This window comes from Aphelocoma coerulescens, chromosome 9, assembly GCF_041296385.1.
Source record: "Aphelocoma coerulescens isolate FSJ_1873_10779 chromosome 9, UR_Acoe_1.0, whole genome shotgun sequence".
Taxonomy (NCBI): domain Eukaryota; kingdom Metazoa; phylum Chordata; class Aves; order Passeriformes; family Corvidae; genus Aphelocoma; species Aphelocoma coerulescens.
In genome coordinates, this window is record NC_091023.1 from 26783329 (window position 1) to 26808471 (window position 25143).

A 25143-nucleotide genomic window follows, 5' to 3' on the forward strand; every position below is an offset into this window, starting at 1 on the left:
TATATAATAAATACATAATTACATATCAATGTACAAGTTAACTGTCAGTTTAAATATATAGAATATGTGTAAGTTTTTATATACCGTTTATATACACAAACATAATACACATACACAAATATGTATGATAGTCTATATATACAGTGTATATTTATATGAACCATCAGTTTAAACATACTTTTAATTCTTTATATATAATCTTATACTTTAAAAGTATGTTATTCATAAAGTTTAATTAAAACAGAGAAGAAATTTTGTTTTGAGGAATTTAGTTTTGCAATAATATCACTTTTGGCAGAGAGGCTGCACCAGCAAATCTTGTTCTTTGCCAAGTTCATGGTGACAGGCACAACACTACAAAGTCTGTAACAATCTAAAGCAATAACCACTGAAAATTTTAAACTGAGTTGCTGACAGCCAAATGTAGGTTGCTAAGGTTCCCCAATTCATACAGTACACACTGCTGGACTCACTGCACATGGCTCCATGCAAAGTCTTTTCTCGACTTTAACTAAACTGGCCCTTGGGGAACCAACTGCATTCTATGGAGAGGTATTACACGAATCACACATCGTGTTACAGATCAAGAAATGCATCTACAGAAGCCAAAGGCCAGCTATGATTGGACCACCTTGTCCTCAATGCTACCATACATTCTTAACTGTCTATAATCGAGGAGCTATTTAACTGAGGAGCACCTACATTTATGCTTTGGTACCAGTTACCATAGAATCTGACAGATTGTGTTTTACAACTTGCATACTAATAAATCTTCATCACAAGCATTGAAAGAGTATACCATTTGCATCCTATTGTAACAAATATCATAGCATTTTTTAAAAGTAATTAAAACCTTAATGCAAAGAAAAAGTTTTAGTATAGTATTCAGGTCTAAAATTTCATCATTTCTACACATGTGATGACATCTACCTTAATTAAGACACAGAGCTCTCTAACAGTTAAAAAGGTCAGAATCAAAGCTCCTTACATCTATTTTTGGTGTATTAAATTGGCTCACTACTTGGGTAAATCACTTAATCACCCCCTGATTCTCAATATAGTTAGTAAACAACTACACAGCTTTAACACACCTTCTCCCCATGATAACATCCACTGGACATGGAAACAAAGCCTTCTTGAGGGGAACTGCAGAGAAATTCCTGAGTTACAGGAATTCTTAACAGTACTTCATTACCCTTTGGGATTAAAAGAGTAACATGAAAATAAAGAGTGATCCACCCTTTTACCTTAACACCAGCTTCTTTCTTTTGCATAGTGGTTACTCTCAACACTGCAACATTAACAGTGCTGCAGAGGCAGTTTTGGAGCCATATGGCTACAGACAGACATAACACAAAAGCAACTCCCTGCCCTCACAGGCTATTAATGGTCTCCATAGGGGTGTATATACAAACTCCCCTTCTCCAGAATTTGCAAGGTGGTCTGCCTAAATTTTTGTATAAGAATTCTAAGCTGTAAAAGCATATACATCTCAGTCATAAACCCTCATACAATGTTCAAAGGGGACAGCAAGACAAATAAATCACTGCCACATGACTGATTCCATGTAGCCACTTCCACAGTAAAAACAAGCAAGGAAGCCTGAACTTCCCACAGGCCCTAAACTGCCTGGATGGCCAGACACAACCACCTTTCTCACAGACAAGTGTTTCAATTGCCGGAGTGGAAGAGAAAATACATTTTATCCAAAATGAACAAACTTACTAACACTGACTGTACAAATGTGACTCTAAAGGAAACAAATGGTTCCTGTCACTGCAGAGCACCTCAGGTCAGGCAGCCAGAAAGAAGGAGCATGCCCCTTGGTGCTGAACTCGGCACAGCACACCAAAAAGCATCAGCTGCGTAATCTCAGCAACAAACAGCCTCAGAAAATGTGAAGACTACAACTGAACTGGATATTCATCTGGCTTTTAAGTACTTTTCTAAGCAACAGGACTACGATACCAGTTCACAGTGTTAACATCACCATATGTAGTTTATTTTTAAACAATTTAGTTTCTACCTCCGAGATAAAAGGAATAAAAGCCTTCACACCAGTTACTACTGCCACCAGTATGTCTGGACAGCTACTACCTTAGCAGAACCCAGAAAGAGCAGAACGTGCCTTATCATCACTGTCTAGGGAAGATACATTTATTTAACCTCTCACAGTTCCTTCCCATTTTCCTTTCAACTTAATCTCTCTCCTGTTAATTTCACTCACTCCACCTACACATCTTCCTGTGTTCAAAGTGAAGGTACTGACCACACTACAGACACGAAAAGTAATTATCCTGCTGTACAAAACATTCTTGCTGCTGCATTTCAGAAGACATCGGGTCTTCAGAATTTCTAATCCTGCGCAAAATAATGATAAAGCCTAACCTGTATTCCCATGGCCATACCCATCTTGGACAGTTTTTGCACATTAATCATTTTGCATGAAGTCAATATAGTTTTTCCCTTTCCAGTTCCATTATCATCTGCAAACCTTTACAACTTACTTCTGTCTTCTCTAATCCTAGGTGCATTTTACAATTTCATATAGTATAAATATTTTTATGTTTTTCCATGTCAATGAAAATGGGATTAAGAAAACTTAAAAATTTTTTTTTTGATAATTCAATAGATGAGCACTAGGTGAGCACTTTCTAAGTGCCTTCTCTTGACAGTATTATGATCAGTTCTCAAGTCACAGCCCAGCATCCCTAGCCCAACATGATGCTATTTCAAGAAGACACTCTTAACAGAAAAGTAACAAAAACATATATGTGTATCTGCATTTTCCCCACTTACTGATACAGAGTAAAATAAAAGAGCACTAGTGCAACCCATCCTCAAAGGGGCACTGGAAGAATGGCAGGACCTTCTCACCTGCTATGGGGTATGGACTGCAATTGAAATGAAACCATGTAAGGAGAGGGTGCAGGACCACTCAAAACTCCTGCCCCTGGCCCCAGTGCTGGGCACAACGCACAAGCACCATGGCAGAGCTGCAGCCCCTGACTGTCTCTATTCAGCAGCTTGAGAAATGCAACAAGAGGAACGAAATGACAACAGCTGTGACTTCCCAAAAAATGGAGCTACAATTGCTTTACACAGCACACAATGTAGGCCACACGCAAGGAAATCATCTCTCTTGCCTTGCCACCCTTCACAACATGAAAGGGCTTGCCAACATATGACTGTATGGAGACAATGAATCTTCCAAATAAGTTTTTCAAAAAATTGTATCAGAACAAAATTAAGTCTGGCATCTGCTGATTCCAGTGCCAGGTAACTGACACCATGTATCAGTATTGCAGAGACAACAGCAGTCTACCAAACTTACCTTGGATTTCCATTATTTACCTATTTTTAATTAATTTGTTAAAAATTTTCAACAAATTCTCCTTAGGTAGACAAAGACTACCAAAATCCTCTTCTTAGGAAAAAAATCTGCCTATTCACAGGCAACATCTGTTTGCACATTTGTTTTATTTGAGCAGTTGATTAATAATGTCTGTCCTTATTTTTCCTTGGACTACATTCCTTTAATTTTTATCTTTTCTAAATTATGGAGGAAACGTTCAGCAGATACAGTTCTCTCTCTATATATTCAACATTCAAATTCAATCTAGCACTTCCCAATCAAATCTGTCGTTATCCTGAACCCTTTGTGCCCCACACTGGGTGCCAAAAAGGATTGTGGGGGTTTTACTCCATCCAGTCCTCAAGCCCCGTGCAGCTGCTCACTCACTCCCCCACCAGTAGGATCAGGGAGAGAATTGGAAGGGTAGAAGCTAAAGAACTTGTGGGTTGAGATAAAGACAGCTTAATAGGAAAAGCAAAAGCCACACACACAAGCAAAGGAAAACAAAGAATTCATTCACTGCTTCCCACAGGCAGGCAGGTCTTCAGCCACCTCCAGGAGAGCAGGGCCCCATCACACACAACAGTGACCTGGGAAGACAAACACCATACTCAAAAGTCCCCCTCCTTTCTCTTCTCCCCACTTTACATACTGAGCATGATGTCATACGGTCTGGAATGTCCCTTTGATCGTTTTGGGACCCCTGTCCTGGCTGTGTCTTCTCCCAGACTCCCATGCACTCCCAACTTCCTCACCAGTGTGGCAGTAGGAGGAACAGAAAAGACCTTGGCTCTGTATAAGCACTGCTCAGCAATAACAAAATCATCTCTATATTATCACCTGTGCTCAGCACAAATCCAAAACATAGTTCCATACCAGACACTGAGAAGAAAATAAACTCTAGCCCAGCTTATACCAGCACAAGATATATATATATAGATATATATATTTACCTTCAAGCCTTCTGCTGGCAGTCTGTAGCCAAATCTAGCAGGTAGATCATCAAAAGTCTGGGTTCCATTTTCAAGGTTATACTAAGAGAAATAATTTTTTTTAAAAATTAGGTTTCCAGCAAGACAGAAATAGTTAACAAGTATAAACAAAACCAAACAACACTGTGTATTTTTTTAGATTAAAATATTTATCAGACATAGGACACCCTGTGACCATGCCAATGAAATCACAAAATTGTTTATTCCACCTATTTCTACTCACATGGTAACATCACTCATTTCTTATCTAGTGTCAAAACAAGAAAGTAAGTAACAGATATTTTGTTGAATTATTTATATGGTAAATTTTTCTTTCTACTGCCTAAAATTCAAATACCATTATATCAGCAGAACAGAAACTACTAACAAACCAAGCAAGCAAAAATTTGAAGAGCTGGGACATTTGGATGTGGAGTTTTCATTGGATGGTGGTGGTGGGTGTTTTGCCCTGAATTCATTGGTGTACAGGGAAGAACAGCTTTTAAGAGGTGCTTCACTGTAGACAAAGAATAGCCTCCCTATGCCATCCCTTCCCAATTCCCTGCTATACATTCAGATCAGTAGCTGAAGAGTATCTCTTCAGTTTTGTTTTATAATAACTATGAGCTTTCATTTTAAAACATAGGAATATTGCAAAAGACCTTAAATCTGTGGAAGCTTTCTTCCCCCTTTCTTTGTTCATCTTCTCTGGCTGTATAACATGCCTGACCAATGCAGAATTCACACAGAAAAAAGTGCTAAGCATATGTATGGTATATTTTTTTCATTAAAAAAAAAAGCGCATTTCCTGCAAAAGTTGTGAACTCTACAGTTAACTGACTTGAACGTGCATCAGCTGTTTAATTAAACAGTTTAGTGAGTCAGAAGTGTTTGTCTATTCATCATATCATCCAGCTGTCACACAGAACAGCCACGTAAGGATCATGTTTGCATCAGAAGGATGTTTCCTACAAGCCAGGCTTAGACAAGGGAGCTCAAATTATAGTTCAGAGAAAAACAGTGCCATGATTTATCTGAAGATCTTCCAAAGGAGCAACATTTTGAAGGAGCTTTCTTCCCACAAACTTTGAGGGGAAAGAGGTAGGAATGGAGCCAAATTTCAAGGAAGCTTCTTTGTTCTGTGTAACCAATGTACTCCACACAACCTCTCTTCCTGACCTTCCACCACAGAGAGCACCAGCACACCGCCTTCTTCCATCCACCTTCTTCAAAACGTCCTGAGCTCGTGCTACTGTCAGTTTTCCCTTGAATCACTTGGCAAGCCCCCACTTAAGCCAGGAGTTCAACACAAACCTATTTCTTTTTACCCCTTTTTTACAAAATAACCAATCCTGTCTCACATGCACATAATAGCACTTTACACAGACATGACCCTTTGAGGCTGCAACTAAATGAGAACACAGAAGAATAAAACTGCTCCCAAATTAAAAGGGAAAAGAACTTCTTTCCTTGGCAAACCCAAAACTCTGGACAGAGTTTTGCTAACAAATGGGTAATCATTAAACCGTGAAATCTCTCAAGACTGTAAGTGATCTGTACACCAGCAATTCCATGTGACATAGCGCAAACATTCCCTCTTCTGAGCATCTCTTAAGCATTCCACTGGTTTCTTTGTGTAGAAGTTTAGTATCTAGTTCATCTCTTCATTTCTGCCTTCAAGATATTCTCACAATAAATCTGCAACTTCCAAATAGCCAAGAACAAAAGACACTTTGTTTTTACATGGAATTATTTTAGAATACTACACGCAAAAGCTTAAATAGAAAAAAAAAATTCAAACTAAACTTCCAAAATGCCCTATTTTTCTTTTTTGATGTTGGGGTGGGTTGTTTATTTTGTTTTAAATAACTTTTCTAAGAGAGGAAGAAGCAAGAACAAAAGTTAGGTTTTTATGAAAAGAGGAAGCACAGTCTTGGTGACAGAGAAAAGGGAGGAAAGGGAAATTGTGTTTACTGTAGGAAGACAGTTTAAAATTTCACAATAAAATGGTGGTGTCAGTGCCATAATAAAGCAATTATTTATTTGCATTGTTTCTTTATATTGTTTCTACAAAAAGTGTTTATACAATAGTAACAACCTGAGAAACCAAATAACACACTTTAGTTTTCATCAACCCCACTTTACTGCAAACTTTTAAGTATTTTTATTTTAATATTTGTCTCCTAGAGTTTGTCACTCTGTTCTCCAAAACTGGTATGACATTAACAACTCTTCTCCATATCACTGGAACAAGCAGGAGCCTACAGTAATTAGGTTTAATTATTTCAGTAGCTTAAGCTCTATCCTACAAAGACATTTATAACTTTCTCCTTAAAATGCCACAATATATCGAATTGGTAATAAACAGCACAGCAACAGCTTTTACCACTGATCTGTGTTCATTATACTGTTTATTAACCTGATCATTTCAAATTCTACACACCCAAAAATTACTTTCCTTAGTGACAGCAAATATCTTCAGCTACTTAAAAATTACATCTAGGTGTAATATACACAAAAACTCTTACTGACAAGGCCTCCAGCACACACAAACAAATTACACTAGCCATAGAAGATAATTTATTTACTTTCAGTAACCCTAGAAAATAGCACCCACCACCAAAACTTAAACTGCTGTCTAAACCAAAGCAGGGAATTCTTTTAACAGGGTTATAACAGTCTACAGGACATCTGGTCAGAGTGGGACTCTGTAAATGACTATGGGAATTAGGTGCTTTCACTGTCATAGTACCTGACATACCATCTGTAAACTCATTTGAAAATGTACAACTTTTTGTTTATTGAAGTAAACTGTTAAGGCAATTCCATTCCAAGCAACTTGCTACAGCATTTATTGTATTAACAGATTCATTAATAGAATAGTTGAAGAGATGATTCAATTTTACAGAGATTTCATCCATTTAGAAAAATATTATACTTACTGCTAAAATATCTGCCTCCACAGGTAAAAGATTCAGGAAGGCAAATAACTGCACAGTCACAATAGTGTATATCTGAGTGGCAGACAACATCAGCATTCCTATTGACAACAGCATATTTTATTCAATACCTGCAAAAAAAGAATCAGAGTGAAAGCACATAGCAAATACTTTCCTGTGTCATTTTACGGGACTCTTGATCACTTAAAACTTTTCTGCTAAAGAAGTATGCAAAATGTTATTCAACATATACCTCAAGAAACAAATAATCTTAAAGTTATATGGTTACTTTAGAAGTTCCTTTTGCTAGAAGCATGTAACCTCCATGGGAGGGACTGCATGCATAAACTACAAAAATTTTAAGAGCAAGACTTCAAAAGGCTTTAGGTAGCACAAACCAATGCAAGGGGTACAAAGGGATAAACATTCACATTATATTAATCATCCTTAGACACTTCATTTTAAGCTTCCTTTCTTCTAGCACAAGTCCAAATCAGCAAAATTCCTGATATACCTGGAATAATTCCACTAAAAGCATGTATTCCAAATATACACTTGCAAAAGCAATGTGATACCAACTTGTAAGAAAAAACAGTTCTATCAACCTCAGAGAAACTCAGAGATGCTCCAATGTGACACATGCCTTGGGCAGCAGCTCTGATCTCCTGGAAAGCATATGCATTTTTGAGAACTTTAAAAACAAGTGACACAACTATTATGTAAAATTTGCTTAGGTGCACTTCCCAAGCTCATGACTTTAAAAGGAAGTAAATTCTCCTTTGCTAATAAATGTACAACAAAACCAGGAGTAAACCCCAACAGCCTGTGTATGAAAATGGAGGGGGCTTGTTTCCTAACAGATTAGATTGTGCTTTTAGATTGCTCACTTACCATTCGTCAGTTTAAAAAAAAAAAAAAGTGGGGAGAGGGGTTAGGAGAAGAAAACCAAACATTTTAATACTTTTCCTTTGCCAAAGATTTTTTTAAAATGTATTAAATAAACAAAGGACCTGAATGCCTTCCTTGTATGAGCAATGACATTGCACTCTTACTTAAGTCATTGAGAGTAACAAAATACCCTCAAAACAAAATCCCAAGAAGCAAACAAAACAAGAACAAAACAAAAGCACACCAAACATTTGCATGAACAGAACTTTGAACTCCCCCTCAAATTCAGTATGTGCATTAGCTACAATGGTTAACAGATTTCATTCCATAAGGCTTAGGGTCATACTTGTGTTTGAAACCACAGAATTTGTCCCATCAAATACAACACAAATATTATAAAGACAGAATGTTTGAATTCTAAACATTTCTATTCCTTCTTGCACAGAAAAATCTAACACCACATAATACACCCTAGTACTGCTATTTAGAGACTTGGTGCTCTTTGAAATGAGTTACAGATTACTTTCCATTCGTCTCTTCCGAACAATTATTCTTCTGGCTTCAATGAGAGTCCTGATCTAGATCACAAACATGATTCATGGTGAAATGTAATTTCTGTGACTGATTAAGTCTGTGAAAGACCAATTTCCTCCACACTTACTATAGGACCAGCAAACCTGTGCTCTCACAATTCATGAACAACATGGCGCAAATTTGCAACATCCACTCAGTATCATGTTTAATGTAGTAAGAAAAGGTGTTTCTGCAAACTTTTATCTCAAATGCTCAATACCATGTGTCCATAGGCATTTCATCCAATGTGGAGCTTTCAGTTCATAACACAAAGACAAGGTAATTTCATAGTCTGCACTCAGAGGTAAAAACTCCACTAGCAAAAATTGTAAAGTCAAGCATCCAAAACCAGTTGCAGCAATGGGTGAGAAGGTGAGATTTAGCCTCCATTTGTGCTGTCGAGAAATGCAATCTGAACTGGAGGAATGGTTAGCTGACAAAGGGATAGAGACTTTCAGAGAGGAAAGACTTGGGAGGTGGGAAAGAATCCTGGCAAGATGCCCAAATTTCTCCTCCATTTCCTATGAGCTACATGTAGAGGCTTCTATCCTACTGGATGTTCCCAAAATACAGGATGGATTACTTCCATGCCTCTCTTCCCCTAAAAAAATTACTAGCATTTGTTCTTTCTTACATCTTTACTGACTTTACCCTTTCACTTTCTTTTCCCCAGATGTTATATTCTATCATCTTTATTTCATTAAAGCAGAACTCCCACCAATGCAGCTTCACCAAAGTGCCAGTTTAAGATATTTTGCATCATTTATTAACAGACTTTCCATCTACAGCACTCTAGAGACAACAATTACTGTTCATCTCTGTATCATGCTCCTACAATCTGCCCATCCTACCGAGTTCAGCTAGACAGATTAAGCAACACAAGCTCAGAGAGAAAAAGACTTGGTGGGATTCTGTACTGTGATCCACCTGGATGGACAACAGCCTTTGTCTGCTGGACACGGTCTTAAAAGAGAATGACAGAGAACTCTTTCACATAGAAAGTTTATTTTATTTAAAGTTTATTATTTAATGGAACTTCTAACTGAGGTAATGCATTTTAGTGCTTGAACTACTACTCTTTTGGTTTTCTTTGACAAGGACTACCTAAACAACAAAAACTCCTTAGGACAATTTTCCATTTCTATTCCATGCTCTATTGCAGCCTCCCCCAACTAGCCTCTTGCTTACTGCTTTGGCACAGAGTAAGAGAGGTGCATATACCCTAACCATTATTAATTCCTAGAAATTCCCTGTCATCAAGAACAGCCCCATGAGAATGGTGGCAGTCACTGTGAGTGCCCAGCAGCCAGGAAGAACCTCCAGCTGAGTGCTCGCTTCTAAAAGCCACAACCCAGCACCACAGAGCAGGGCCTCTGCACCCAGGTGTCACTACTGACCATCCCTGTCTGTACTGCTGCTATGGGCACAATGCAGTCTGGAGACGCACAACGATCAGCTGTCCACAGAGGAACTTCAGATTTCTCTCCTGCTGAGCTACAACGTGACTGTGGACAAGCAACCTCTTTAAGAACACAGAAAGCACAAAGTATCTTATTCCCTTTATAAAAGCTCACACCTAAACATGATCAAGCTAGAAAACCCAACATTCAGAATTTAAATATACACGATCAAGTACACCTCATACTCATGGGTACAAAACAAGCACCAACGAAGTGCTACATTCAGCAGGAAATCTAACCCTTTTCACTACTGAATGTAAGAGAATTGTATGGTCCACAGATGGATGACTAAGTCTCTCTAGAGATTCCTCCAGTCTCAAAGTAAGATATTACTGGAAATTACATAAAATAGCTGCAACACAAAACAACAGAAATGGGTCCATTTCTGATTTCAAGATAGATGTAAGAATTAAAATAATTAACAGACAAGTTTTAAAAGTGGACAGTGGACAATAATATAATTATCCAAACTCCTCTAACTTCTTTTACTAGAGTAATTAAAAGTATTTCACAAACAACTCAATTAGGTCATCCAAAACGTTTGATGAAGCAATTTTTTGTCAAAAACCTCCAAATCATGGCTTCTTATATAAATAGTTCCATGTGAACTTGTTTTCATTTTACTGTAGATATTTCTTCTGAAAACAGTCTGTTGACTTAACTGGGAAATCATAGCCAACACTACTACTTTCTTCTTCAGAATCAAGAAACACCTAAGAATTCCTGTCCTGACCTATCCTTCATGGGTTTTCCAAGCAAAAAGTATTGTCGCATGATGTGAAGTTCTCAACATTAAAGCAAACACCAGAGAGAAAGATTTGATTTAAGCTAACATGAAGATAATTGGAATTCATTATTACTATTTGGAGAAAACAGCTGATACTTTCACAAACAGTTCTCATGATTCTAACTTGGTCAGAATCAGACATATAATACTCTGTGAAATTTTCAACTGGTTCACAGAAATGAAGTTACACTCACAGGAAAGAAATGGTAGTGAGTTACAAAATTAATGAACTTTTATTACTAAATTAATATTTATCACCTTCTCTCATCAGCCTGCCCTAAAAAAGAGGACATCAGTGAAACTGGAAGGATAAAAGAACCATTGTTTCAAAAATACAGCCATTTTTACTATGACAGAAGCAACAATACACTTGAAGCTATCACAGCACTTTAACCAACAAAGTAAATTCAGCACAGAGAACAGCACTAAGAGCATTAAGCAAGGTTAGAAAATACCAGAATTAAAGTGGTGCTTGCAAACAACGTGCATATACAGTGTAGTCTTCCCAGTCAAAGTTACATACACACAAATTCTTCTATGCTCAGGATCTGCTGCCTCAAATGCAAGCCAAAAAGCCACACAATTCCTGAAATTCCATGGCTCTTTGGAAAGCATGCCCACTCTCAGCTGAGGGAGGCAGCTCAAAGCACACAGAAATGCAGATGTGTGGAAAAGGACTATACTGTAAATCACATAAAATAAGTTAAACCTGACTGCAGTAACCTTCCGGACTTTACACCTGATTTGCCAGTGTGTAAAGACAAAGTTGTCCTTGACTTCAAGCATTTCTTCCCACTGTCTATGCTCGAACTCACAAACCAAACTGAGCCTGAGGTGCTGCATCCCTCTGTCACGGGACTGAACAGGACAGAAATGAGGAGGAGAAAATGTGGAGTGTGCTGGACCAGCATAGTTATGAGCAGTAAGACACCCCTGAAGTAAACACACTAAGCACGTTTAAGATAGAAATCACAAAGATATTACACAGCTCGAGACATAGACAAGAACTTTCACAGCTTTTGGCAAATATTCACAAATCAGGCTTCACAAACCACACATAAAAATGAATTTTTCAGACATTTATATCTCAATCAACTTAAAATGTGTTTCAGAGCAGAATACAACACAAAGCAATTCCATGTTCATGTTTCAGCTCTCTCAGTAAAACAGCTTTTCCCTCCCACTTCTGAAAAAACCAACAACTTGTACATCAGTATGAAACAAACTTAAACTCTATTATTTAAAAGCCAAATAATATTATAATCCTTACAGCAATCACAAAAAACCATATGAACATACAGAAACTTGTGGCAAATTCCAAATATTTTGGTAGATTGGGCTGCACCTTCCAAAATTTCACAAGCAAAGGAGGAACAAAAACTAGACAGCTAATAACAATAAGTCTCACTCACATTCTCTAATCCCCCCATATCTGAATTCTTCCATTTTGATGCCATCATATCATTACTGACACAGATCTATCACAAAACTGGACAGTGACGCACGCGAAGATCAGCATTCACACCTGTTAAGATGCAGGAACAATTCCTCTCCCTTAATTTTACCGTTTTTACTAAGAACTGGGCTTTCAGCCAGTCAGACCCCACACTACTCGTTATCCTGCAAACCTAACCAGCACCTCGGAGCACAGCCAGTCTCAAGAATCATACGCCCGGCAGAGACGAAACGCGCGAGCAGGGGTCGAGCTTCCACCGGGCCACGAGCGACGCTCGGGGAGCTCTCCAGAGGCCTCCGCTCCGCTTTGCTCATCTCCCTCCCGCGGTCCCGGGCAGTGCCGGGACCGTGGCTGCTCCAGCCGGTCTCGGACCTGGCTGGGCCTAAGCCGCCCACGGAACCGGGCCCCGCCTCACCACTCCAAGGGTGGAGGCGAATAAGCGCTGCGCAATGGAGCACCAGGCCCGTAAGTGTTCAGCCGCCGCACAGCCTAGGCGCCCAGGGTGCCTAGCGGCCGCACCCCAATACTCACCTGCTGCCCGGGGGACCCACCCCGCGCTCACCTGCGGCCCGCAGCCCCGCGGTCCCTGGGCGGCCTAGGCCGACGCCATGGCGCCTTCCGTGCGATCGGCGCTCGCGCCGGAAGTCCCGCCCGCCGCCGCGCCGTCGCGGGCGGCGGCCCGGGACAACCCATTGGCCACAAGGACTGTCGCTCAACTGCGGCGGGGCGGGCCTAACTCCGCTGGGGGCGTGGCTCCGCATTGGCTCCCGCCCCGCCGCCAGGGGGAGCGCGGGGCCAAGGCGGAGCCCTCAGGCAGCCCCGGCGAGCCCGGGCCGGCTCTGGGAGCAGCTGGCGCTCATCTCCTGCGAGGCCGCCTGCTCCGTCAGCACGCAGCAGCACGGGCGTTGGATGTGTATGTGGAGTTCCTATGGCTGGAGGATGTCTTGTCTTAAATACTAAAGGCAAACTCTCGGCCGAGAGAGGAGAAGACAACTAACCTGAGCGTACGGACTCCTACCGGCTTCACAGGAACTTGTGCCTATGTCCTAGCCATAACATTACAAATATTTCCATGTAGATATATCTATGACAATTTTTAAGTTTGTAAATTGAAAAAACTTATGCTGGAACACACAGCATTTCACCTAGGAGTCCTATTAAAACACTGCATCTGCATGTATGATTCTGCAATTTGTATTCAGAGTTTGAAGTTAAAACTTGACAACGTTTTAATAGTGTAATTTACTCCATATAAAGAAGCTTGCTTCAGTCACTGGGATAGCCTGTGTCTGTGACTGCCAGTCTTGCAGAAAACTGCAGCATTGTTTGAGCAAACGCTAGTGCTTCCAGGTGTTAACAAAATGCTGTGATGTTTTTTTCCACTCACATTTTCCAGACATTCTGTTCTAAAAAAAACCTTCAAAAGTTGTTCAGCCTTTGTGTTTAACAAAATGAACTGTCTCTTAAAGGTAAAACAGTTATGAGAAGTTGTTATACATAACTTTAATAACTTAGGGGGGTGTTGGTTGGTTGTTGTTGTTGTTGTTGTTGTTGGCTTTATTTAACAAGCATTTTGCTGTGGTTTCAGCACAGCGGGGCAGCAGCATCAGCGTCTGGATGACACAGCCAGATCTCCACGTTACCGGGGCTGTACATGGCAGTGGGCTTGAACTGCTGCTTGAAGGTGGAATAACAGAATAATCAGGAAGGAAAGGAAACACAAAATCTGTTACCTCACTTCAGCACAGCTCTGTAAGACAGAAGAATGGTTTCGCTGCAGCAACACGCACTTGGGGAGAGCCCTCGCTCCGTCCGTCCCCGGTGCAACCCTTGCTCGCTCTCCCACAGCTTCCCGGGCAAGTCACAGCCTCGCTGCCCCAGGACGCCGCCGACCGCCGGAGCTGCCGCGCCCCCAGGGCGGACGCAGCCGTGTCCCCGCAGGCCCCGGCCCCGCGCAGGCGCCTGCGGGGCGCCGCCCCTTCCGGCGGTGGTGGCCGAGCGGTGGCGATGCTGCTGGTGCTGTCGGCGGAGCACCGGGCGCACCTGGGCTGTTTGTCGCGGGCCGGCGGCGGAGGTCGGGGCCGCGAGGGCTCCGCGGGCGGGTGGGAACCGAGCCGAGCCGGGCCGGGGCTGCATCGGGGTCTTTTCTATCTTTACAGCCATCGGCGAGCTGGGGCGCCTGGCACTAGAGCAGCTGCGGCGAGGAGCGTCACCGCGGGCCTGCGAGACCGCCGCCAGTGAGAGCGGGGCCGTAGGGAGCGGGGGACCGGGCCGGGCCGTAGTGATTTCGCGGCAGGAGGGCGGGAATGCGGTGGGCTTTGCGCCGGCCACGAAGGACCCCCGAGTCCCCGGTGCACGGCGGTGCGGGGCCGAAGGAACGGGCCGGCGGCATGGAGCTCCAGCATCGCGTGGTCGGTGCTTCGTGCCCGCTGTGGGGAGGGCTACAGAGATCTCTTTTCCGACCCAAACCCTTCTCTGTACCATGCTATAAGACACTGGTTTGTGTTTTTCTTAGGTTTTTGCTTTTGATGGTTTGGTTTGAGAGGGTTTCTGACATGCTGTGCATTATTATTTGAAGGGCGTGAAACTCTCTTTTTTTTTCCCTAAATATATTTTGCACGTTAAGCATTGGATAAATTTGCAGCTTTGAGTCTCATTGCTGCGGCAGTTAGCAAGTAAAGCACTTTGTGCTTTCTTTAAAGGAAAGCTCAACATTGGCGTTGACACCATTCAGCACGGGGTAGAAGGACTAGTGTATCTTCTTACTGAGAGTTCCAAGCTTATGGCAAGTATACCTTTCCGTAAGGGCGGTAATACACTCAAGAGATGTCTTCTGAACACTTAGACCTCTAAAAATACTGATAAATGGGGAAAACATAGCTCAAAATTTTAATGACATGTCTTGTTTTAATTTCAGAAAAAGATCTGCTCTTGTATTATTGAAACATTGCATCTGCATATATAACTCTGGAATTTGTATTCAGTATCTGAAGTGAAAACTTGACAAATAGTGTAATTTACTACATATGGAGAAGCTCACTTCAGGATTAAGCTCTAAATAATAAAACTCAAGCGAAGAGTTTGTTGTTCAGCTACTGTACAGGATGTGGGCTAGACTAGCCCCCTGGTCAGCATTCCTTGTCTTTGTCCAATGTGGGTTTGAGAGCTTTTTCAGCTCTTGGCATCAAAAGTTTGAGTGGGTATTAAGCAAATACTAAAAGATAGTAGTTGGACAATTACTGTTTCCATTTGAAAGACTTGTAACTATTGATATAGTAGAATATTTGAGCAATGACTACATGGAGAAGGGATACAGAGACAAGGAATGCCAGATTAAACTCATGCTCCCAAGAGGAGGTGGGGAGGGGATGGAAATGGTGCAGAGCCTTTACTTGAAACAAGGACTCTTGACTGATGGATTATAGTGCACTGTGGTAGAATGTGGTTGGTTACAGACTGTGTTTGTGGGGTGGTGCATTGGAGAGGTAAGATGGCATTTTCTGTGGAGTCAGAAACAGCTTCCCCAATGCTGTGTCAGGCTGCTGCAGTCAGCGCAAAGGCTGTGACCTGTGAAGCTTCTCCTGCCCTTGGGACAGGAGCGTGAACATTGTGCCTTGTGCTGCTCACATGCAGATTGCTGCTGGGTGTTTGTAGTCTGGTTATCAGTGGCACAGTAGCACCCTGAACAAGTGGATTCATGCAGCATGTCCTCCCTTGTGACACAGCTGAGATGCTCCCTCATGCTGTGTTTTGGTCTTTGATGTGAAGGCTTACATGTGAGGGGGTCGAATGTTCTTCTTTAAAAATACTTCCTGAATCTCATGCAAATCTGCAGTAATACATCAACATCTTTAAAACCTGGATATTTGTTTTGTCCGAGGTGTACAATTGTACTTGGACATTCCTGCCTGCACCGTAGCATATGTGATGTTTAGTTACAGTTTTACCTGGTTTTCAAGAAACTATGATGATATAGTTCCATATTAAGGCCTAAATTGTTATTTCTAGATTTCTGAGGTTGATTTCCAAGATTCCATTCATGTTTTGGGATTCTCAGATGAATTGAACAAATCCTTGCTCCAGCTATACCTTGACAACAGGAAAGAGATCAGGAGCATTCTTGGAGAGCTGGCGCCAAGGCTTCCTAGCTACCACAGTCTGGAGTGGAGACTGGATGTGCAGGTGACTTCCCTGATGTTTTTAGTATTCCATATTTTACTTCACTTTTTTTTTTAACATAATAAAAACCTGCTAAACAATGTAAAAATAATTGAGGCAGCAGTACTTCATGTATTTAAAACTGATATGACTTTGTTAGTGCCCCACAGCCAGTTGTGAGATAAACAGGATACGCAATGATGCAAAGTACTTGTTGCCTGATGAAAATTGAGTTCATGGCTCTATTGGTGTTTTTAACATATTAACATATACTAAACATATTTGGTCTTGATTATCACCTAATTTTCAGAAACATTATGAAAGCATTGATTAAAGTGGGTTAGTATTCCTTAATTTTAAAACACAATAGTAGCTTGTGTGTATCTTTAATGTGTATGAAAAGGGTTTCTGAACAGTCCTTCAGGCAGGTTCTACAAACCTGATGAAAACTGTTAAGTACAAACTTAACAGTTTGATTGATAACCATCGATCATTTCCCTGTTCCCATCCCACTGAACCCCTCCTGCAGCTTGCAAGCAGAAGTCTGAGACAACAGATCAAGCCTGCTGTGACTATGAAGCTACATCTTAACCAAAACGAAGATCAAACTGCCCAGGTGTTGCAAACTGACCCTGCTACCCTTCTCCACCTTATCCAGCAACTGGAGCAGGCATTGGGGGAGATGAAGATGAACCACTGCAGAAGAATAGTGCGCAACATGAAATAAACTTGATTCCTCTCTGCTCTCTTACTAAGCAGTTTGTGAAACAACTCAGAACACTGCTCATAAATACATTTTGAGGAAAAACAAACATCTGGATCAGATGAACTGCTTTCCTGTGCCAGGATCTTGAGCCAGTATTTACCGGCCGAATGTCTTCGGCTGCCAACTTTGCACATCTGCCTGAGACAAGATGGGTAATTGGATTTGCTTTACTTGCAAATGTAGGCCTTCAGTATGCTATGCTGAGAATTTCTGTAGCTCTAAACTAGTATAGTTCTGCTTAAGCTTTCCTACATCAAGTAGAACTCTCATTATTACATGAAGCTGTACATTGATTGTTACATTTACCAAGTAATTTTTTCCCTTTTTGCTTCTGCTTTGAAATTTTTTTTAACCCCTGTACTGCACAGGAACGTTTTGGAACGTTTCTCCCACCTAGACTTAGGTGTGTGTGAGAGTCCACGTGGGACTGCTTCTGAGGATTCAGTCAGCGTGAGGGTTCGTGTTACACTGCTGCTCTACCCTGCTCTGGTGTAGCTGAGCTGTCACTCCCATTAGCAGAGCCTGCTGTGACCCCATGAGGCAGCTGATGCTTTCTGCAGGCTACTGGGCTGGCAAACTGGTTATACATGAAGGTGGTCTGAAAATCTGCAAAAGTGAAGTAATGGGTGAAGAGGCAGGTTAAGAATAGCATTAACTTCTGCTGACTGGTCTTTGTGCTGTGATGCCACAGTTTGTGTTCCCCTGTTTGAGTAGTCATAAAGGCACGACCAGCTATTGCAACAGAAATTATGCTTTTCCATTGTTAAAAAAATGTCTAATAAAGATTATGTCAAAAGCTACTTTTCAGTTGTATCCTAATGCAGTATTTTGCAGCTTTTGTGAGTATAACTAGTTTTACTAATCAATGTTTTTGTGTCACTACTGAGGGTGCACCATAGCATACAGATTCTACAATAACTGTATTTACTGTCTTTCATAGCAATACCATAAACTTCTTTATTTACTGTTTTTTTACATTCACAAATGCATTCTTTTCTTTCTGTTTTGAATTTTTGTACCTGTGAGAGGTATTATTTCAAATCAAGTGTTTTAAGAAAAGTCAGTTCTCTAGAACATGGACTTGCCTATTCTCCAATTCCTGTGTGCAGCATGGTGATGGTGTAAACAAACTGAAGTTCCTCTCATATGTGAATCAGTAAAGTGTTTCTTTTACCGTTGTCGTGGTTTGATACTGGCCAAACACCAGGCACCCACAAAAATTGCTCGCTCACCCTCCCCTGCCACAGCTGGGCAGAGGAGAGAAAAATGTAATGAAGGCTTCATGAGTGGAGATAAGGACTGGGAGAAAACACTCCAAGGGCAAAACAGGCTCAACTTAGAAGTACAAAGTGAAATTATTACTAACAAAACCAAGAGGACGATAATGAGAAGTAGAATAAACCCTTAAAAACCCCTTTTCTTCCCCCAGCCCCTCCCTCCTTCCCACTGACAGTGCAAAGAGACAGGGCGGGGGGGTTTGGTCAGTTCTTCACCCGAGGTTTTCTTCCACTGCTCAGGGAGAGTCCTTCACCTGTGAGGCCATGGGGTCCCTTTCACGGGAGACAGTTCTCCGTGAACTTCTCCAACGTGATTCCAATCTCACAAGCAGCAGTCCTCCCAAAACTGCTGCATTGTGAGTCCCTCCTACGGGCACACAGTCCTCCCAAAACTGCTGCAATGTGGGTCACTCTTCATGGGGTGCAGTCCTGCAAGGACAGGCTGCTCCAGCCTGGGAGCAGGGCCCCCTCTATCCTCTGGGTTTCCCACTGGATCACAGCCTCCTCCAGGCATCCACCCGCTCCAGCACGGGCACCTCCCCCACGGGCTGCGGGTGGATCTCTGCATCCCCCGTGGATCCCCAGGGGCTGCGGGTGGATCTCTGCATCCCCCGTGGATCCCCAGGGGCTGCAGGGGCACAGCTGCTCCATCATGGTCTCACCACGGCCTGCAGAGGAATCTCGGCTCTGGCTCCTGGAGCACCTCCTCCCCCTCCTTCTCCACTGCCCTTGGTATCTCCATGTTGTTTCCCTCACATGTTCTCACCTCCTCCTCTGGCTAGAAAAATCTGTGCCACTCTTTGTTTTGACGTTCTTCTTAAATCTGTTATCACAGAGGCATAACAATTATCTCTAACTGGCCCAGCCTTGGCCAGTGCTATGTCCATCTTCAGAGGCATCAGACTGGCTCTGCTGGACATGGTGGAAGCTTCTAGCAGCTTCTCACAGAAGCCACCTCTGTGGCTTCCCGCTACCACAAACCAGACTGCAAAACCAACACAACCATCTATACATGGTGACCTTTTTCACAGAATCATCTTCATATATAGTATGTGGTAATTAAATGTGATCAAATGTTACTACTTGGGATTTTTGATTAGTGTTTTTTATGTAATTGACCTCTGTTTTCAAATGAAACACAAGAAGAGCCAATACATCTCTCATTCTCATTCTCAATACAATCTCTTATTCCATCTCTGCTCACTACAGCCAGAGTCTGGAACTCAGGGCAGCAAAATAGGAGTTCTAGATACAAATCCTAGAAACTTTTTGTGTCATCTCACTACTGCCTGATGAATCTGAACATATTTACCATTTTCTCTCTTAAATGTTTTAAAAAATCCAACTGCTATAGAGCTGATTGGCATCATGGTAAGTGCTGGCAGTCTACACATGGATCATATCCTGAAGCATGTGCTAACAGAAGGGGGAAGGTTTTCCTTGGGGATTCTGAGTAAAATGGTCAGTTGAAAGCAGATGTTGAGAATACAGAATGTCACTAGAGAGCCTGCATGTTCCTTTGTGCAGTGTGTTGCAATATTGTAGAAGGAAAAGCTGTAACAATGGTTTTGTTTCCTTTTACAAAAAATTACCTCAATTGAGGATCGTCAAAGGTAAACCTTGAACCTGGGTGAAACTGAGAGAAGCTCAAACTCTGGCAGTGATCCACAAACAGACTCAAGGAGAGAGGGAAGGAGAAAAATCCTTTACACCAAGCATCTTACTTTTAAACTGTACCTTTAGTTGTTCTGGGGGGAAGTACCAAGCCTGGAAAAGCAGCTGCTCGGCAGCAGGGTTTAGACTTAATTATTGGAAAGGCAGATTTGCCTTTAGGTGAGGTTGGAACTGGTCTTCCAGTTGGAACCTCTTCAAGTTCTTGCTTCTCTGTGTTCACAGCATCCAGGGCAGCTGCTGAGGGCTTAGCACTTAAACCATGCAGGTGAGTGTGACTACATGGCAAGCAGCACTGGTGGCCGGTGCTTCTGTAGGGCAGGTGAGGCTGGGGAGTGAAAAGGCATCTGTGTCAGTAACCTAGAGATACTGGTAAAATAAGAATTCACTCTTGGATCTGGATTTTTTGATTTTGTTGTAAACTCTCAAATTAAAGATGGCATATAAAGCTACATTTAATGTATCTTAATTTGCACTTGCTTTATAGAAACCCTTGAACATGACAAGGAGACTACAAAGCATTTTTCACAAGCTACTAAAAAAAATTTAACGTTGCTACTTTTAACCCATTTTATTTTTGATAGGCTTTTTAAAATTTACTACTGTTGCATTGTGTTCTTTGTTCTCCATTATTTAGTTCGAGGGAACACAAGTTTTCTGTTCCTATATGGCTATTCACAGATGTACATGGAGCACTCAGCTGTAGTTACTGCCTGCTTGGAGTCTCCTTGCACAGAGTGAACCCAAAGCAGAGGCAGAACCATGCCAGGCTGCACTGTGTGCTGGTCACTTGGTTACTCAGAAAGAACAAGGCTAGCCTGGGGACCCTGTGTAGCAGGACATGTCCACCCCCCTCTCTACCACAGATGGTTGGTGCATATGGAAGAGACAACCAGGCCAGGTCAAAGGCCCAGCAAGGGTTCATCCCTGGCGCCAAAAGGGCTCAGACCCTTACTTTCTCAGGTAAGAATAAACATCTTAGTCTGGAGAGCAGATGTGGGAAGAGATAAAAGAAAAATAAATATTCCTGACTGAGGGACACTGTTTTACGAACTATAAAAGCACACACAAATTATCACAGGGGCAGAAGCCTCCTACACACACACCCTGAAAATGTGCAGGACTTATCCCTGGAGTCTGGAAGCAGAGTCCACGGTTACTTTCCTGGGAATGGAGGGAAAGGATTTCAGTGTGCGCTCCATCAGAAATTGGATGGTAAGAAACATTGGAACTTAAGTTATATTTTTTCTTTGTTAGCTGTAAAATTAATAGGTACCTTTAACCCCGTGCTCTATTTGTCTACTAGTAGCTTCTTTTTGTTTTAGTCCTGTGTAGTAAATAGTCTATTTAAAGTCTTATGTCTGTTAGTTTTGTGTCTATTAAATAAATAATTCATTCTATGATAGACCGAATTGGCCATTATTAAAGAACTTATGAGTGAGAGTGGGTTTCGGGGTGCTGGCCTCCCCAGTAAAGCTACTGCCTGCTGCTGGAGGCCTGGGCAAAAGGCAGGGACTTATCAAAACCCTCACATCTATTCGTAACACCCTGAATGTTTTATTTTATAACAGCCATCACATATGCAGCTTCACCTATGTAGGCTTTCTCAGAAAACTGTTAATCTATGAAGAGCTTTAACATAAAGCAGTGATGGATCTAGATTTATTCTAATTTATTCTTACAGTTCTAATCACTTCCACATTATTGGAGAAAAATGCTTTAGTCTACACCAAGTGGTACAATAGCAGATAATTGTATTATTCAGTAAAAAGTGCAGCTGAAGTAAATCTTGTTGAAGAAGACTGTTCTAATTGTAATAAATGTGGCTTAGGTTTAGGACAGATGTGTACATACTCACCCATAAGATGATATGCTTATGAAAGTGGTCTAATTAACATAGATGAGATGGCCCCATGAATGAGACTGTCAGAGCCTTCCTTTGAATGGACATGTCACCTGGAAAGGAATGGAACGGAACAGGTAGAGAGTGTGTGGTTTGTCTTTACTCAGATACACAGAGCCCTGGAGGCAAAAAAAGCCCTTTTAAAGGCTGTATGAAAAATCACTCCGATCATTATCTGTGCAATGACCACACACACACACACAGAATCTCATATGCGAAGGATTTAAATAAGGATATTGCAGGAAAGAAAAAAGATATGTAATGTCTGCATATCCCTGGAGCAGGTGCTGTGATTAGCACTGCTCTTTGAGCTTGTTGCAGCAAGGAACCCAGTACGAAGCAGTAGAAGAATGGTACAAAAATTCTTTGGGAAGGGAAACATAAACAAGTCTCAGGAGTACTGGGTTTCCTGACCAGAAATACAGCAGATGTCAGGAAAAATAACAAAAAAACCCGCAAAAACCCTCAAAACAGTAACAACAAAACCCCCCAAGCCCCCACAAAAACAAAGAACAATAAAACAAACCTCAAGGAGGAGATCTGCAAAGCCAATGGAAATATAACAGGAAATGTGAGGAAAAGTAAATGAAAGGGAATATTTGTTGAAGCAAAGCAACCAGGAAATGCACAGGATCTGTTTCACAGAGCTAGCTGTAGTTCATGTATGGGCTTAAACTGCAACTCTGAGAATCTGAATAACCAATATTATATGTAACACTGATTTGAGGGACAAAGGTGGTTCAGTCAGGCCCACATTCTCCGCTAGAGAAGTCAAATGCAGTTTAGAGAAGTTCATGCTTCTTTTTAAGAACTAAGGAATAAAGTTCAGAAAAAAATACTTAAGACTTTTCTAGTGTAGATTCTAACTACTGCAGGTGTCTTCTTATCATCAGCATAGCCTGGAGTCTGTCCAAAATGCAGAAATAAAACAGCAAAATGTGTGACTAAAATAGAGTCCTGTTTGTTCAGCTAATGTGTGATATCTCTATGTGTGTAGTCATAAAAACACTGGATGTGTCCTTCTGTAAAAACCAACACTGAAGTTGGAAAGTGAACAGTATTATTCTTTATAGGCACAGCTACTGAATTTAAACAATTTTTGGTCACATCACCATTCAAAAGTTATTCCAAGTGCACCAAAAAATGAGACAAGATTAAAACAACAGTTGTATGTATTAATTATAGAAAACCTCAGCTATGCATTTTGATGACAGCTCTGGTTTCTAGTATAGGCTAAACCAAAGACAAGTGACTGAATGGGCAGTCAGCAGAGATCCACGAAGCATCACACCTGCATTTGAAATTGCCCCTACGGACAGTGAGCTGGAAGGATTTATGATACAGCTCTGCGCAGGTCTTGTACTTGCTAGCAAAGGGCCAAACCTTATCCAAACCACAGCGAAGTGGTTGCAGTCCATATCAATACGAATGCTTCATTCCTCCCCATCGCCATAGCATCACTAAACCATGCAATGAAACTTGTACGTGAACTAATTTAAGCATCATATTGCTTCCGGAAATTAGTATCACCCATTGATTTTCTGAACAACGGTTTTGAAGCAAAGCTTATTAGCGTGGCAGAGACAAAGGTTCCCTGGGCACCACGAGCTGGGGCTGGACCGGGGCAGCCGCTCCGCGCGGGGTCCCGGCGGCGTAGAGACCAGCCGATCCACCCGGCTGACAGCGGCACGGCGACGGCGACGCGGCATGGAACGAGGGCGGGACGGGCTCCCACGGCCATCCGGCCCCGGCCTCGAGGGCCGTCCTGTGCCCAAAGTTTCCGCAGCAGTTGCATAACCGCGGGCGGGGCGGCGCGGGGGCCGGGCTGGAGCCGTCGGGGGCGGGCGGGAGGGGCCGGCACTGCCCCCGTCCCGCCGCTGCCCGGGGGCCGCCCCGCCCGCCCGGGACACCGGCGCGGCTGGCGGGGGCGTAGAGGCACTATCCGCCCGCCTCGCCTGCTCTACTCTCGGCGAGTCCGCTCGCTCCAGAGGGCACGTCCTCGGCGGCGGCCCGGCAGCGGGGCCGGCCCCGGCCACCGCGCGCCCCGGGACGGCTGCGCCCGCCGTCGGGCCAGAGGGGCGGAAAATGAACCCCGCGGCCGCGGCCCCGCCGCCGGGGCAGCAGGTAATCCACGTCACGCAGGACCTGGACACGGAGTTGGAGGCGCTGTTCAACGCGGTGATGAACCCCAGGCCCAGCTCCTGGCGGAAGAAGATCCTGCCCGAGTCCTTCTTCAGAGAACCCGACTCGGGCTCGCACTCGCGGCAGTCCAGCACGGATTCGGGCGGGCCCCCGCCGCGCCTCGCGCCCGTGCACGTCCGGTCGCACTCCTCGCCCGCCTCGCTGCCCGGCGCGGGCGCGGCGCCGCAGCACGGGCACCTCCGGCAGCGCTCCTGCGATGTGACGGACGAGCGGCCGCTGCCGCCGGGCTGGGAGATGGCGCTCACGCAGACCGGGCAGCGCTACTTCCTCAAGTGAGTGCGCCGGGGGACCCGGCCGGGGCCCGGCAGGGGTTCGCGGGGCGCCCGCCGGGCGGCAGCTGCGCCTTGAGGCCGCCGGGTGCCCTCCGGGTCCGGGGTGTATGCGACATTCCGGGAGAGGAAATCCCTTCCTGGTGGGAAGAGAGAGGCGGGGGAGGGCCTGGGGCGCTCCCGGAGCCGGGCAGAAGCCCTGCCGTACCTGTTGATAACGCATTTCTTTCCTGCTTGGCCACACGTCCAAGATTCTGAAACTTATTTTTTTTTTGAAAATAAGTTCAATAACAGTTATTCCAGGGAGTTTCTGGGACGTGGGAGCAGAGCTGTGCATGCCCATTACCTGTCGGAAGTTGAAGGGGCTGTAGATGGGTGGGAGCTGCCCGGCCCAGCTCCGGCTGCCGTGTGTTTAAAGCATCCCCGTCTGCGGGGACACGGCAGGACGTCGCCTTGTTCTAGTGACAG

General features: G+C 43.1%; 3 protein-coding genes across 4 annotated transcripts in view; 2 read left to right on the top strand and 1 right to left on the bottom strand.

Annotated features, from left to right (window-relative positions):
* RNF13 (ring finger protein 13) overlaps positions 1–14257 on the bottom strand; it is a 31460-nt gene extending 17203 nt beyond the window's left edge. Inside the window, exons 1-3 of one of the 2 annotated variants that reach the window (XM_069024931.1) lie at positions 14163–14257; positions 7269–7396; positions 4309–4389 (exon numbers count right to left, since the gene is read on the bottom strand). In XM_069024931.1, the coding sequence (XP_068881032.1) occupies positions 4309–4389; positions 7269–7382 (195 nt within the window). In that variant the 5' untranslated portion in view covers positions 7383–7396; positions 14163–14257. Of the gene's footprint in view, positions 1–4308; positions 4390–7268; positions 7397–12991; positions 13099–14162 lie in introns of those variants that run through there. The other variant, XM_069024929.1, reaches the window with a different exon arrangement.
* A 106-nt stretch (positions 14258–14363) lies between these two features.
* On the top strand, positions 14364–18531 carry COMMD2 (COMM domain containing 2). Its single transcript, XM_069024932.1, has 5 exons — positions 14364–14503; positions 14589–14666; positions 15132–15214; positions 16438–16611; positions 17117–18531. Exons 1-5 carry the CDS (start codon positions 14437–14439, stop codon positions 17312–17314), a joined length of 600 nt encoding a protein of 199 aa, XP_068881033.1. The 5' UTR covers positions 14364–14436; the 3' UTR covers positions 17315–18531.
* Positions 18532–24081: 5550 nt separating this feature from the next.
* WWTR1 (WW domain containing transcription regulator 1) overlaps positions 24082–25143 on the top strand; it is a 51449-nt gene continuing 50387 nt past the window's right edge. The window contains exon 1 of the mRNA XM_069025007.1: positions 24082–24678. Coding sequence (XP_068881108.1) covers positions 24290–24678 — 389 coding nt within the window. The 5' untranslated portion in view covers positions 24082–24289. The remainder of the gene's footprint in view (positions 24679–25143) is intronic.